At 40.6% G+C, this 16,939-nt stretch overlaps 1 protein-coding gene across 10 annotated transcripts in view; it reads left to right on the plus strand.

Moving 5' to 3' along the window:
* CADPS2 (calcium dependent secretion activator 2) overlaps nucleotides 1–16,939 on the plus strand; it is a 566,401-nt gene that overhangs the window by 473,527 nt on the left and 75,935 nt on the right. For all 10 annotated transcript variants that reach the window (XM_073652053.1, XM_073652046.1, XM_073652044.1 and 7 more), the window contains one exon: nucleotides 7,439–7,546. In XM_073652053.1, coding sequence (XP_073508154.1) covers nucleotides 7,439–7,546 — 108 coding nt within the window. The remainder of the gene's footprint in view (nucleotides 1–7,438; nucleotides 7,547–16,939) is intronic.

Consider the following 16,939-nt stretch of genomic DNA (forward strand, 5'->3'; position numbering starts at 1 on the left):
ACATCTATTTATAATAAATTAGTAGATAATATTAATCTATATACTCTGAAGTTCCTATCTTATGCAGTCTTCATTTAAAACATTTAGTATGATTTAATAGATAATACCAAATAACTTTCAGAACTAATTTGAGTCTAGTTTACAGAAGTAAAGCTAACTGAATGGAACTGACCCTTGCCTGCATAAAAATGTTTTCAAGAAGTATAGTTGTAATTGACAAATCTCACCAGCTGCTGCTTTCGCTTAATCTCTACTGTATTTTAATTATTATATTATCTAACAGCAGTATTTTTGTAAATATGTTTGTATGATATCATGTTACCATATGTTGCTATTTCTGGGAATGCAAATTGTTTTAATTTAAGAGAGTCATTAATATTTAATTTAAATTCCGCCAAGTTCATAGTTTTAGTTTTACTCAAAATAAAATTCGTAAATTTATATTATTTGGCTTATAAACTGGAACATATTTTTAAAGCTTCTAAATAACATGGCAGATGCTACAAATTCCACAACTTAAGCATGATTTTGTATAAGGTATGAAATTACATTGTTTTTAAACTATAGTACTGCTTTTGACCCCATCCTAATAGTAATGCGTATTTAACCCATTAAAGGGTTTCTCTAGTTTAACGGATAATTCGTCCAATGACGTAAAATGCTTGAAAACCACAAGATCAGCATTACTTACCTACTGCTGCTCCTGTGCCACCTCTCCGCAGCAGGGATCATGGCTGCAGCCAATCACCATGCTCAGTGGTCATGCAGAGGTAATTGATACGGGACCCCTGAGCCTAGTGTTGGGTATTCCAGTTATCTAGAGATCGAGGGTTGCTTTTTATACATCACTCTCTTAACTGTTGAACTCTTGCAAGATGCATGTACAAGATTTCTTCACTGAAGAAAGTGACCTAAAAGAACTCTGGAGCAGTTAATCAAGACCAGGGGGTGGTATTAAGCATCTTTTATAGAGGGGAACCTGAGCACATGCTGGATTCTGGACCGCACATTGCATTTTCATTACAAGTTGGATTTCTTGCCATTTCCCAGGGCCACACCGGTACATTAAAACTATGGTTTCAGTTCCCTACTGAGATTGTTTTTAGTTTGTTACAAAATAGAACTGTCTCCCTTTAAGGACAACATTATTTTTTCTTGTAATAAAAAAAAAAAATAGTCGTAATTTTTCCATAGGTTTTTTTTTGCAAGCAGTTTTTTTGATTTTTTTTTTTTCTTTTAACGTTCACATTTTTTTTCTGTTGATTTGAAAGTCCTATAAAGAAGCCTATAGGAATAATGCGATGAAGGACATATGCTTACAGCTTTCTGGGACAAAAAAAAAACTTAACCACAAAACTCACTGCAAAGTGATTGTTCCCTTTCAGAAAATGAATGTCTCTGGCTGCAGGTTATTATAAAGAAACAAACCATGCTCTACTCTCCTTCCCTGAGGCCATTAGAGCAGGGTTCCCCAACTCCAAGTCCTCAAGGTCCACCAACAGATCATGTTTTCAGGATTTCCTTAGTATTGCTCAGGTGATAATTCCATCACCTGCACAGGCAGTAATTCCATCACTTGTGTAATACTAAGGAAATCCTGAAAACATGACTTGTTGGTGGCTCTTGAGGACCGGCGTTGGGGAGCACTGCTTTAGAGAGTCTCTGTCAAAAGGCCCAATGTGTGGCAATTGCTGCTGCAGCGGCATCATGTGGACAGCACGGCAGTGCCCTCAGCGTGTCTGAGCTGGGCGTTTCCACGTATATGGAACCTGCTAGAGAGCCATTTAATACATATCACCTTTAATCTTGTGCCACATCCAGGCAGAAGGTACATGACCAGATGAGTAGAAATTGTAACAATTGAAAAATACTATTATATTAAGAGTCAAGTACGCCAAACCTCAATCATAAAATGTAATACCAGTGTAGTTAACATATACATTTTAAGACCACAATCATACAATATTTCAGAATTCATTATTTGTAGTTGTTAATTTCAAGAAATACGAAAAAACTTAAATTAAAATACTTTAGTATTCTTAACACTGATTGCTTAAGGCTATCGCTGGGGAGACTAAAGGTTTCAAGATATAAAAGGTTACAGTATAAACACTTATCGTTTCACCCTGTAAGTTACCATCTATTTTTTTAAATTAATGCCATCATCCACTGATTATTGTTCACCCAATTTTAGAATGCCGTGGCAATCACTTAATAATACTGAGCAATGCTGCCTCTGGCCATCCGTTCACATGAATGTCTGATTATGTATTACCTGAACAAGCTGGGTCTTCTGGACTCTCTATCACATCCATATAACGCTTCTCAGTGGTTATGTCACCAATTATAACATTTACTGCCATCACTAACACTGTGAGATTCATACTTGCCAACATTTAATGTAAAAAATCCAGGACATTTTAGCTCAGTACCCAGGAACACCTACAAAAACGACTCCTTTGTGTCCTGTTCTCAGGTTTTTTGTGCACTCAAAAAAGAAAAAAAAAGTGAATATGATGTTAGGGTACAATTACCTTTTATCTTTCTATACTATACCCCCAACTTAAAAAGATGTTGTGATGATGTGAAAAATGTAAAGAAGATAAGGATGGAATAGTTTGGATATTTGTTATAGGCATATCTTATTCACAACTGAATATATATCACAGAAGGGGAAAGACATTTTCCATTTAATTTTAATAAAAATAAGTAATCTAGAAATTGATGTCAGCAACACATCAAAAAAAAGTTTGCATGGTATACACACGTGGTCAAAATTGTTGGTACCCCTCATTTACTGAAAGAAAAACCCACAATGGTCACAGAAATAACTTGAATCTGACAAAAGTAATGGTAAATTTAAAATCTATGAAAATGAACAAATGAAAGTCAGACATTGCTTTTCAACCCTGCTTCCACAGAATATTTCAAAACATTAAACTCATGAAATAGGCCTGGACAGAAATGATGGTACTCCTGAAAATAATGTGACAAAAGGGACATGTTAAATCAAGTTGTGTCCGCTAATTAGCATCACAGGTGTTTACAATCTTGTAATCAGTCAGTGGGCCTGTATATAGGGCTACAGATACTCACTCTGCTGTTTGGTGACCACACTCAACATGGACCAAAGGAAGCAAAGGAAAGTTGTCTGAGATTATAAAGAAAATTATAGACAAGCATGTTAAAGGTAAAGGTTATAAGACCATCTCCAAGCAGCTTGATGTTCCTGTGACTACAGTTGCACATATTATTCAGAAATTTAAGATCCATGGGTCTGTAGCCAACCATCCTGGACTTGGCCGCAGGAGGAAAATTGATGACAAATCAAAGAGACAGATAATGCGAATGGTAAAAAAAAGAGCTCAGTATAACTTCTAAAGAGATTAAAGGTGAACTTCAAGCTCAAGGAACATCAGTGTCAAATCGCACCGTCCATCGTTATTTGATCCAAAGTGGACTTCTTGGGAGACGACCAAGGAAAACACCATTGTTGAAAAAAAATCATAAAAAAGCCAGACTGGAATTTGCCTAACTACATTTTGACAAGCCACAAAGCTTCTGGGAGAATATCTTATGGACAGATGAGGCAAAAATGGAAGTTTTTGGCAAGGCACATCAGCTCTATGCTCACAGGTGGAAAAATGAAACATATCAAGAAAAGAACACTGTCCCTACTGTGAAACTTGGAGGAGGCTCTGTTATGTTCTAGGGCTGCTTTGCTGCATCTGGCACAGGGTGTCTTGAATCTGTGCAGGGTACAATGAAATCTCAAGACTATCAAGGCATTATAGAGAGAAATGTGCTGCCTAGTGTCAGAAAGCTTGGCCTCAGTCGCAGGTCATGGGTCTTGCAACAGGATAATGACCCACAACATACAGCTAAAAACACCCAAGAATGGCTAAGAGGAAAACATTGGACTATTCTGAAGTGGCGTTCTATGAGCCCTAATCTAAATCCTATTGAGCATCTTTGGAACGAGCTGAAACATGGAAAAGGCAACCTTCAAACACGAGACAACTGGAGCAGTTTGCTCATGAGAAGTGGGCCAAAATACCTGTCGAGAGGTGCAGAAGTCTCATTGACAGTTATAGAAATCGTTTGATTGCAGTGATTGCCTCAAAAGGTTGTTCAGCAAAATATTAAGTTAAGAGTACCATTATTTCTGTCCAGGCCTATTTTGTGAGTTTAATTATTTTTTTTTAATTCTGTGGATGCAGGGTTGAAAAGCAATGTCTGACTTTCATTTGTTCATTTTCAAAGATTTTTAATTTATTATTACTTTTGTCAGATTCAAGTTATTTCTGTGACCATTGTGGGGTTTTCTTTCATTAAATGAGGGGTACCAACAATTTTGACCACGTGTGTATGTCTACCATGATGTTTCATCCCCTCTTCTTTTTATAACAGTCTGAAAATGTTTGAGAAGTGAGAAGACCAATTGCTGGAGTTTTGCGAGAGGAAAGTTGTCCCTTTCCTGCCAGTCCTTTGTTGTCTTTGCGGGACAGGTTGGGACAGGGTTAATAAAAGGCTGGCAAAGTAAGCGGTACTAATGACAAAACGCCTGGAAGGTCAATTTTTAATTAAGTCACATCACTGAATATAAAAAGAGCAAATTAGAGAGGTGGAATCTCTAACCAAGAAGCAAAGATAGTCAGAAGTTCACCAGTCTGTGAAAAACTGGATCTATAAAATTGTGAACAGACTTCAGAAAAATGCTCCTCAAGTAAAATTCCAAATACTTTGAATATCCCACCATCTTCAGTACATAATATCAAAAGATTCAGAGATTCTGGAGAAATCTATGTGCACAAGGGACAAGGCCAACAGTCAATATTGAATATTCGTGATCTATGGGCCTTCATGCAGCACTGTATTAAAAACAGGCATGATTTGGTCGTACAAATGACTGCGTGAGCTCAGGAATGTCATTGTGTACACAGTTCTCCATGCAATCCACACATGCAATTTAAAGCTCTATCATGCAAAAAAAGATGCCATATATCGACACCATCCAGAAATACTGCTCATTTAAAATCGACTGGGGCGAACTAGAAAACTGCTCTGTGGTCAGATGAATCATAAGATGACATTTTTTTATGAAAACCTCGGACGACATCTGCAGACTCGAAAGGAGAGGGACCATATGGCTTATCAGTGCATAATTCAAAAGTCAGAATCTCTAATGGTATGGGGTTGCATTAGTGCTTATGTAATGGGCAGCTTAGAGATCTAGAAAGACGCTATCAATGCTGAGCATGATATTGAAGTTTTAGAACAACATGTGTTCCCATACAGGCAACATTTATTTCAGGGAAGGAATGCATTACATATTACAGCAAGACCATGCTAAAACACATTCTGCGTCCATCACAGTAGCATGGCTTCACAGAAGAAGAGTTTAGATGATGAATTCACCACCTGCACTCCAGCTCTTTCACCAGTAAAAAATAACTTTTGGCACATTATGAAGCTAAAACAAGCTGCCAAAGACGACACAAGTCTGTTGAGCAGCTGGAATCCTACATCAGACGAGAATGGGACAACATTCTTCACCCAAACTCCAGCAATTGGTCTCCTCACTTCCCACAGCTTTACAGACTGTTATAAAAAGAAGAGGGGATGCTTCACAATGGTAGAAATGACCGTGTCCCAACTTTTTTTGAGATGTGTTGCTGCTATCAAATTCTAAATTAGACATTTTTCCATTGAATTTTAGAAAAATAATTAACTTTCAACATCTGATATGTGGTCTTTAGACCCAATTCATCAAAAATTTTACACCAGTATTCTGACTTAAAAAGCTTTGAAAAGTCGCATACTTTTGGTGCAACTATCGACTGCACAAAAATATTCGTTCTCAGACCATTTTCACCCAGCTCTGACAAAGTGGGCGTTGCTGGGGAAGGATGGGGCAACCGCCACTTGTCAAATTCGTGACCAGCAGCAAATCTTACTCCTGCAATGATTGGACTAGGATTTGTGGCGAGGCACACAAATGGTGTACGTCACTTGTCCGGCGCTCCTGATGCTTGAAGAGTCGTACGCCTCTTCATAAATCAGAAGCATCTGCCTCCAGCAAGTCTCCTCATCAAGACCAGCATGAACACCGCTGGTCTTGATGTATCAGGCCAAAAGTTCTGTTGTGAATAAAATATGTCCAAGAAAAATAGAGGCAGCATTCCAAGGATTCCAATTCAAGGTGATTTTATTGACCCTTGATTGGAATCCTTGGTCAATTCAAGGGTCAACAAAATCACCTTGAATTGGAATCCTTTGAGTGCTGCCTCTATTTTTCTTGGACTTTTAAGGCTTGGTATTGCTTGTGAGGCTTTGCACCCACCTGTGATTTTTTGCAATATTGCTAGTACTGCGCCTATTTTTTGCCATTCACCTGTGAATAAAATATGTCTATAAGAGATTTCCAAATCATTGCATTCTTGTTTTTTTTTACATTTTACACAGCATCACAACTTTTTTTTAAATTGTGGATATAAATAAATATTAAATCTAATTCTGTTTCTATTTTTTGACTTGTCAAGGTATTTTTACAGTGATCCATTGTTTGTGTGGGTTTCCAGGTTTCCTCCCACACTCCAAAGACATACTGATAGTAAATTTAGATAGTGACCCTAATGTGGACAGTGATGATGATGTCTGTAAATCCCTGAGGAATTAATGGTGCTATATAAGCAAAAAATAATAAATAATTGATTATAAGTTCAGTAAGGGTTTAAAGAATGCTACTCTGTCACTTATTGTTTGAGTTGTTATGAAATCTACATTATTGGCAGATTTGAGGTGCTTTTACCATGCCCAAAATGAATTTTAATTACCCTTTTATTTTGAATATAAATGAATATTTCATTCTAGAAAACTAGCTGATATTTGTAAGTTCTATAACCAGGTTTTTTTAATGCTGCTGCCTGTAAAATCATATTTGTTAATATGACCTTCAAAAATGTCTTTTGCTTTGAGAGGCAAAGTAAAATCACGGTATATAAAAAATTGGATGCAATAAGTCTTTAACAACAAAAGACCATATAAAGCTGGAGTATCACAAACACAAGTGTTCATAGAAATGGACTGTTTTAGGACATTGTATTATAAGGTTTATGTGAAGGATGTGTCTGCTACATACTTTGGATATGCTACTTAATGGATAAGACAGTTTATATTGTTATTCTGCAGCAATCTTGTCTGGGTTTTGTATGTTGGGTTTTAGATTTGGTTTCTCAGATAAATTAATTTGTTTCTTGATCATTGTGTTTCATTTGTTTGGTTGCTTTGAAAAGCCTATTCAATAAGTCAGGCCAAAATAATTTTGTATCGTTTATTTTTTGTTTGTATTTTTTTTAAGTTTTAACACAACAGTTACATCACTCTATTTTTTTTTTGTTTTAAATGTGGTTGTAATGCATCATCATTTGCTTTTCAGAAACCTGGAATGGACCTTGCAGACACCTACATAACATTTGTGCGGCAAAACCAAGATATCCTGCGGGAAAAAGTCAATGAGGAAATGTACATAGAAAAGTTATTTGATGTAAGTCGTTTTTGTTTATATTATATTATACAGTGATGTATGACGGCCAATACCTACAATTTTTATCCTTTTCCACCTGCTATTAATCACTTTGAGGCACTGAACTTAAATCTTGAATAATACTTCACTGTATCTGTTAACAGTAAATTAGACCAGCTCGCTTGTGCTGTGGCGCTAAGGGTTCTAGGTTAGTAGCTACTCCAAAATTTAGCCTATATATACAGTACTGTGTAAATGTTTGAGGCAGGTATGGAAAAATTCTACACAGTGAGAATGCTTAAAAAAATAGAAGCATTAGTAGTTTATTTTTATCAATTAACAAAATGCAAAGTGAAGGAACAAAATCAATATTTGGCATTGCCACCCAGACATACTCAATAATGTTGAGATCAGGGATCTGTGGAGGCCATATCATCACTTTCTTTCCACCGTGTTCTTCTATATCAGGGATGTCAAACTCAAACACTCAGAGGGCCAAAATGAAAAACTTGGACAAAGTCACGGGCCAACCAGTATACAATATAATGGGCCCCACACAGTCCTCTTTACAAAATAATGGGCCCCACACAGTCCTCTTTACAAAATAATGGGCCCCACACAGTCCTCCGTACAATATAATGGGCCCCACATAGTCCTCCTTATAGTTTTATGGGCCCCACATTGTCTTCTATACAGTATAATGAGCCCTAGAAAGTCCTTCATACAGAATAATGGCCCCACATAAGAGTGGTGGTTCTGGTGTCGCGGGCCAAATATAATCACCCTGAGGGCCAGATTTGGCCCACGGGCCAGAGTTTGACATGTATGTTCTATATGCTGAGGATAGTTCTTAAAGCACTTATCCATTGCAAAATAAAAAGCTTCTGAGAAATAAACAAATGGCCTAGATGAGTACAGAATGAACTATGGTTTGGCCGACTGCCATCTAATGTGTATGAGGAAGAAATCAGCAGGCACCATAACATGAATCTGCCCGTCAGGTCAGTATTTGACTCATTGTTCCCCTACTGCCTGTATGGAGCCTGTTGCAAATAATTCTCTTCCGAAGCCGCTGCCAGGGTGCTCACAAACTTCTTTAGTGGTTATGGAAAGAGGCAGACTGCAAAGAACTCAGCGAGCAAAAGGGGGCAAATGGGGCAGCTAAATATGAAGGAGAACAGAGCTGACTGCAGAGAGGTATGCCGGGGAGCGTCGCCAAAGGTGACAGGGGAGGGTTGCAAGGGAAGAGAAGTGTGACTAGGAACAGCACTAGAGCAAATGTGGCACCCCAGAGGGTCTGGTTGCCACAGTGGTAGTAATACCATGTCTGGGAGCAAAACAGGAGTTTCCTGGTCAGGAACACATTACATGCAACACCTCCTGCCCCAGACCAGAAAGGGGAGAATCCTGCCCTATATAACTGGATCTGGGGGCGGGGTTAGTGAGTCTAGTGTCTGGAGTCAGATAGGACACGAAGGAGCAAGGAGCTGAGGACTGGAGCTGGCAGAGCTCGTCCTGGCCAAAGTACATCCAGAGAACCGGACACCGGAGTCCGAGGCTGTGGGGATTGTATATCCAGCAGCAGAAACCGCACGGCAGGAGATTGTAGGTCTCCTGGCCCAACAGAAGCCCGGAGGCTCAGCCACACGAAAGGACCCGTACCGCCACAGAGGAGCGAGGAATACACAAGGTCCGAGTCGCCAGCCATACGGGTGAGCACAGCACGTTACACTCAGGGACGTGGGCTACAACACGACTATAAGCGGGATGGCCAAAGAGTACAGTCAGAACGGCAGGCCTACAACTCCACCTGGCCAGGAAGATTCTAGGATTGCTCCCAGACTGACCAGGCCCTCATCCCTAGCAAGTACTCCCGTTGGGGCCTATATAATTGCCACTAGTAAAGACCCTAGGACTGCACTGCAACGACTCCGTGTTATCATTACTGATCCCGGCACTATCACCACCATCATCCATACACGCTGCCCTGAAGCTCCACTCTTCCTGTGGGGAGTCACATCACCTTGCTGCACACACCATCAGCTTCAGTGGACTGCTTCTCAGCGGCGGTTCCCAATAACCGCATCCCACAGGTGGCGTAGTCGGACTATATATAACAGAGACACATAGACTACCCTGGTTTGACCGCCCTGAGTCACAGACCGGGTCACCGCCACGGTGACTACAACCCCCAGCATCCACAAGGCCCGGCTCCGGGTACACCACGGCCCAGGGGGCGCGTCACAAACCGTTATGTCAGGGTGGTCCACGTTTGTTTTTGACAAGTTGAGATTTTATCAGTTTCAAGAAGACAGACTGTGAGTGCTGTTGGGTGAGACAGAAACCATCAGCCAAATAGATGCAGTGGCAGGCAGTGAGCATGGCGTTAGGGATGTGTGTGGTGCAATGAATCATGGTAAATGTAGTCTTGATGGTCTAAAGGACTACTGTCAGGAAGCCATAAACATTAACAAACTGCACACATGGCTGCAGGGTAGTAAAAGGGGGCTCAAAATATAAAATAAAGGTAACAGTTGGTGGACTCACTATAGGGACAGCAAATATTATACTTTTGCCCAGAAAACCCCTTTAATGACATTGATTGTATATCTGGGGTCACTGTCCTGCCTCAGAATGAATTTGAACCCAATTTGATGCCTACCTTATGAATTATAATCTGCCTCTATTTTAACCTTGAGGACGCCAAAAAATGGGCAATGTTGAGAACAATAGATGCAGTGGTCGGACATGGAAACTTAGTGCAGTAGCTGAAAACCACATCATGCTTGCTTCCCTTCCAAATAGGATAATATCCAGCAATTGCCTTAAGCTCAGAACTGTCGGCAACCAATGGGACCCAACTACACCCAGCTATCCATCAGACAATACCATTAGAGGGCCTATGATTGGTTCTAAATTTATTCTACAGAACAACAATGACCGCAGACATACAACCAATGTCATTAATAACTATCTTAAGTGTAAAGAATAACAAGGCAACCAGGAAATTATGTTATGGCTCTCACAGAGCCCTGATTTAAACATCATCAAGTCTGTCTGGGATCACATGAAGAGGGAGAAGAATTTACACAAGTCATCATCCATAGAAGATCTATTGTTCGTTCTCCAAGAATTATTGATGCTGTTTTTGATGCTCTTTTTTTCATTCACTTTGCATTTTAAGTGCAAAAAATAAACTATCGACACTTCTATTTTTAAAAGAATTTTTACTGTGCAGCATTTTTTCCACCCTGGCCTAAAACTTTTACACAGTACTATGTGTATAGTTGTTTATCAACACGACAACACCAGGTCACATGTTGGTCGTGCTACAGTGAGCAGCCTGTGTGGTCTAAACATGATACCATGGCCTGCAGCCTCTCTGGACTTGTCTCCCATCTAACATATTTGAGATTTTATTGGTTGGTAGTGGCAAAGGGAGCTGCCAGCAGTGGATCTTGATGATTTGAATGCCCACGTGCATTCATCATGGGACAACATTCCTCATATAGCCATTAACAACTTCATTGATAACATGCCAAGCAATGTGAGTATTTCTGTGTGTTTGGCGCTGCTACTCTGAATAAATTGAGATGTTTAAAAAATTTAGTTTCCATTTTTGCACCATTACATATCTTTAACATGTTTATCGATCCTGGGATTTCCAGAATTCCACGACTTTTTCTTCTTGATGTTTCAATTTCACTGTTGAAGAATGTGTATAAGGTGTCGAAAAATGTTAAGTAGGAATTCTTTCAAAAATAGAAGTGTCAATAGTTTATTTTTATTTATTAGCAAAATAAAGGAGGAGCATAAAACTGGGTGAGGAATAGCCAAATTTTGCTACAAAGTTTGTTACAATTAACAAAATGCAAAGTGAATGAACAGAAGAGAAATCTGATTCAAATCCATATTTGGTGTGATCACCCTTTGCCTTCAAAACAGCATCAAAGCCTCAATTCTTTTAAGCCCAAATGCACACAGTTTTTGAAAAAACTCAGGAGTTAAATTGTTGAAAACATCTTTGGTAACTAACCACAGATCTTCTGTGGATGTAGATTTGCGCAGGTCCTTTTGTTCTCTTCATATAATCCCAGACCGATTCTATGCTGTTGAGATTAGAGTTCTGTTTGGTCATATGATCAATTCCAAGATTTCTTATTCTTCTTTACACTGAAGATAGTGACTGTAAGAAGTGTGATACACCAGCCTCTTACCAAAAACATGGGCTGCTTTGCATAATTTCAAACTTTCCAACAATCAGACACTGAGATTTATGTTGGTTAAGTGGGATAGCCACATCTTAAATTAAAAACCGCAACTGCTCAAGCTTCCATCCATGCCCATTTTCTTTCTTTCCACCGATCTCCTCTTTTAACCCCGAAAGGCCAAGACCTTGTAGAATAAAACATCATTGGGCATGGACGAGAAAAAACACCATGCTGTGACAACTTATAATATCTTAACATAACATATCAAATCTATAAAAAGCAAAAGGGGGCAGGGTGGGCAGGCACCAACTGCAGGTAAAATGGCCAACAGAAACCCCTATAAATACCCCATCCATTCCATTCAGCCCTTAATTCCCTGGTGCAGCCCCATAATTTACCCGCATTTTTTCTTTAACCCTTTACCTACTCCCTTACAGTCAAAGAGCCTATCATTATCCCGTTCAAGCCCTATAATCTTGGTGACATTGTCTGTATTTTTGGGGTCATTGTCCTGCTGCAGAATAAATTTGGAGCTGATCAGACGCCTCCCTGATGGTATTGCATGATGGGTACGTATCTGCCTGTATTTCCCAGCAGTGAGGACACCATTAACCCTAACTAGAGAGGAGTGTCACCCAATCCCTGCGGCCAATCAGTGCTGGCTTTACTTGCCTCGCCTTCAGTTCAAGTGCATAATATTCTCAATATCCTACTACTCAGTAGTACCACATTAATTAGGCACTAAAGAACCTTATTGATGAAATAACAATGAAATAATAATGTAATATTTATCTTAATCTCACAAATATGTTTGTATTTTATATAATATACACTGATACATTTTTATAATGTAATTTATTGTATCTGTCACTGAAATTTGTATAATAATATGATGATTAATTATTGTAACATGCTGACTAGCTACTATTTAAATGCCTCACTAGCCATCTTTCACTGCTTGAGAAAGGCTGTACTCAGCCAAAACGGTGCCCTCTTTACAAACAATTTCTCGAAGTGCTGCTTTTTTTCTTATTGAATATATATTATATGACAATGGGATCATTGTCTGGGAGGCTCTGCACCCATATGTATATATCTGGTGCTGTTCCATTTTCTTAAAGAATATATATACACTGCTCAAAAAAATAAAGGGAACACTCAAATAACACATCCTAGATCTGAGTGAATGAAATATTCTCATTGAATACTTTGTTCTGTACACAGTTGAATGTGCTGACAGCAAAATCACACAAAAATCATCAATGGAAATCAAATTTATTAACCAATGGAGGCCTGGATTTGGAGTCACCCCCAAAATTAAAGTGGAAAAACACACTACAGGCTGATCCAAATTTGATGTAATGTCCTTAAAACAAGTCAAAATGAGGCTCAGTATTGTGTGTGGCCTCCACGTCCCTGTATGACCTCCCTACTACGCCTGGGCATGCTCCTGATGAGGTTGCGGATGGTCTCTTGTAGGATCTTCTCCCAGACCTGGACTAAAGCACCCGCCAACTCCTGGACAGTCTGTGGTGCAACGTGACGTTGGTAGATGGAGCGAGACATGATGTCCCAGATGTGCGCAATCGGATTCAGGTCTGGGAAACGGGCAGGCCAGTCTATAGCTTCAATGCCTTCATCTTGCAGGAACTGCTGACACACTCCAGCCACATGAGGTCTGACATTGTCCTGCATTAGGAGGAACCCAGGGCCAACCACACCAGCATATGGTCTCACAAGGGGTCTGAAGATCTCATCTCGGTACCTAATGGCAGTCAGGCTACCTCTGGCAAGCACATGCAGGGCTATGCGGCCCTCCAAAGAAATGCCACCCCAAACCATTACTGACCCACTGCCAAACCAGTCATGCTGAAGGATGTTGCAGGCAGCAGATTGCTCTCCACGGCGTCTCCAGACTCTGTCTTTCATCTGTGAAGGGCGCCAGTGGCGACTTTGCCAATCCAGGTGTTCTGTGGCAAATGCAAAGCGTCCTGCACAGTGTTGGGCTGTGAGCACAACCCCCATCTGTGGACGTCGGGCCCTCACACCACCCTCATGGAGTTGGTTTCTAACCGTTTGTGCAGACACATGCAGATTTGTGGCCTGCTGGAGGTCATTTTGCAGGGCTCTGGCAGTGCTCCTCCTGTTCCTCCTTGCACAAAGGCAGAGGTAGCGATCCTGCTGCTGGGTTGTTGCCCTCCTACGGCCCCCTCCATGTCTCCTGGTGTACTGGCCTGTCTCCTGGTAGTGCCTCCAGCCTCTGGACACTACGCTGACACACAGCAAAGCTTCTTGCCACAGCATGATGTGCCATCCTGGATGAGCTGCACTACCTGAGCAACTTCTGTGGGTTGTAGAATCCGTCTCATGCTACCACGAGTGTGAAAGCACAACCAACATTCAAAAGTGACCAAAACATCAGCCAGAAAACATTGGTACTGAGATGTGGTCTGTGGTCCCCACCTGCAGAACCACTCCTTTATTGAGGGTGTCTTGATAATTGCCAATAATTTCCATCTATTGTCTATTCCATTTCGGTCTTTACGCCTCTTTGGTCAGACCTCATCTGGAATACTGTGTACAGTTTTGGGCACCACATTTTAAAAAAGACATAGACAAACTGGAGCAAGTTCAGAGAAGAGCGACCAGAATGGTGACTGGACTGCAAACCATGTCCTATGAGGAACGGTTGCAGGATTTGGGAATGTTTAGCTTGCAAAAAAGAAGACTGAGAGGAGACTTAATAGCTGTCTACAAATATGTCAAGGGCTGTCACATTGTAGAAGGATCATCTTTATTCTCATTTGCACAAGGAAAGACTAGAAGCAATGGGATGAAACTAAATGGGAGGAGACACAGATTAGATATTAGAAAAAACTTTTTGACAGTTAGGGTGATCAATGAGTGGAACAGGCTGCCACGAGAGGTGGTGAGTTCCCCTTCAATGGACGTCTTCAAACAGAGGCTGGACAGACATCTGTCTGAGATGATTTAGTGAATCCTGCTTTGAGCATGGTGTTGGACCAGATGACCCAGGAGGTCCCTTCCAACTCTACCATTCTATGATTCATTTGCACAACAGCATGTGAAATTGATTGTCAATCAGTGTTGCTTCCTAAGTGGACAGTTTGATTTCACAGAAGTTTGATTCACTTGGAGTTATATTCTGTTGTTTAAGTGTTCCCTTTATTTTTTTGAGCAGTGTATATACATACACATACATATACAAATGTATACACATATTATGCCTATATATATATATATATATATATATATATATATACAGTACAGACCAAAAGTTTGGATACACCTTCTCATTTAAAGATTTTTCTGTATTTTCATGACTATGAAAATTGTACATTCACACTGAAGACATCAAAACTATGAATTAACACATGTGGAATTATATACTTAACAAAAAAGTATGAAACAACTGAAAATATGTTTTATATTCTAGGTTCTTCAAAGTAGCCACCTTTTGCTTTGATGACTGCTTTGCACACTCTTGCCATTCTCTTGATGAGCTTCAAGAGGTAGTCACTGGAAATGGTCTTCCAACAATCTTGAAGGAGTTCACAGAGATGCTTAGCACTTGTTGGCCCTTTTGCCTTCACTCTGCGGTCCAGCTCACCCCAAACCATCTCGATTGGTTTCAGGTCTGGTGACTGTGGAGGCCAGGTCATCTGGCGTAGCACCCCATCACTCTGTTTCTTGGGAAAATAGCCCTTACACAGCCTGGAGGTGTGTTTGGGGTCATTGTCCTGTTGAAAAATAAATGATGGTCCATCTAAACGCAAACCGGATGGAATAGCATGCCGCTGCAAGATGCTGTGGTAGCCATGCTGGTTCAGCATGCCTTCAATTTTGAATAAATCCCCAACAGTGTCACCAGCAAAGCACCCCCAAACCATCACACCTCCTCCTCCATGCTTCACGGTGGGAACCAGGCATGTAGAGTCCATCCGTTCACCTTTTCTGCATCTCACAAAGATACGGTGGTTGGAACCAAAGATCTCAAATTTGGACTCATCAGACCAAAGCACAGATTTCCACTGGTCTAATGTTCATTCCTTGTGTTCTTGAGCCCAAACAAGTCTCTTCTGCTTGTTGCCTGTCCTTAGCAGTGGTTTCCTAGCAGCTATTTTACCATGAAGGCCGGCTGCACAAAGTCTCCTCTTAACAGTTGTTGTAGAGATGTGTCTGCTGCTAGAACTCTGTGTGGCATTGACCTGGTCTCTAATCTGAGCTGCTGTTAACCTGAGATTTCTGAGGCTGGTGACTCGGATAAACTTATCCTCAGAAGCAGAGGTGACTCTTGGTTAGAGATGAGCGTTGTTCTACTCGAACTGTTCGCCAATCTCAAATTCGAGCTGTTTTGGGCGGTGTTCGAGCCGTTCGGCGAACACGAACAATTTGAGAAAAATTCGGCTGTTCGAGGTTATGTTCGATAACTGTTCGTGCACCAAAATCATAACTGGATTTTTTCTCAGTAATGATGAAGATTAATGTTAATACGCAGTTTGAGTGTACAGCGGGGTGGGGGGAGGGGCAGGGGATGGATCTCTGCAGGAACAATGAAGATCTCCATTTTTTTTTCTCTTTCCCGCATTTGCAGTGGGGAGGTGCAATCTGTCAGCCTATCAGCAGCGCACACACGGAGCGAAGTGCTTTTTTTCACACAAGCAAGGGCATGTGTCATTGGCAGTGTATGTCACATGTCCTTGCCCTATAAGACCAAGCCATTTTCCCCGTCGCCACCATTTTCTCACTGCTGCAGCTGCGTGTTAGACGGCACCGCTGTTGCTGTGTGCGCTATACCTTGTTAATTTCAAGCCAATTTTCGCACAAATATACAGATAGCTTGGGAGTAGGGAATAGTTGTGATTGCAGTCCTTTTAAGGACTAGGTTACAGCATTTCCTACGACTTTTATCAGGGAGGTCTGTGCTCTTAAATAGATCGGTTGTGGGAGTAAAGACTAATTGTAATTGCAGTCCTTTTCAGGACTAGGTTACATGAGTTCCTATCAGTTTTTGCCAGGCAGGTCTGTGCCAGTGCTGTGCAAGTTTTTTTCACAGCATTTGGCTGAATCTAGCAAAGCTAATCCTTTTTGGCCTATTGCAGAGTGTGTTAGTCAGTGGAGTAGCCTATCTGTGTTGCAAGATATACCACCTGTGTATAGAATACCAATTTTTTTACTGCAC

Source organism: Phyllobates terribilis, unplaced genomic scaffold, assembly GCF_046119375.1.
Source record: "Phyllobates terribilis strain yellow unplaced genomic scaffold, ASM4611937v1 Scaffold_11__3_contigs__length_659146591, whole genome shotgun sequence".
NCBI classification, from domain to species: Eukaryota; Metazoa; Chordata; class Amphibia; order Anura; family Dendrobatidae; genus Phyllobates; species Phyllobates terribilis.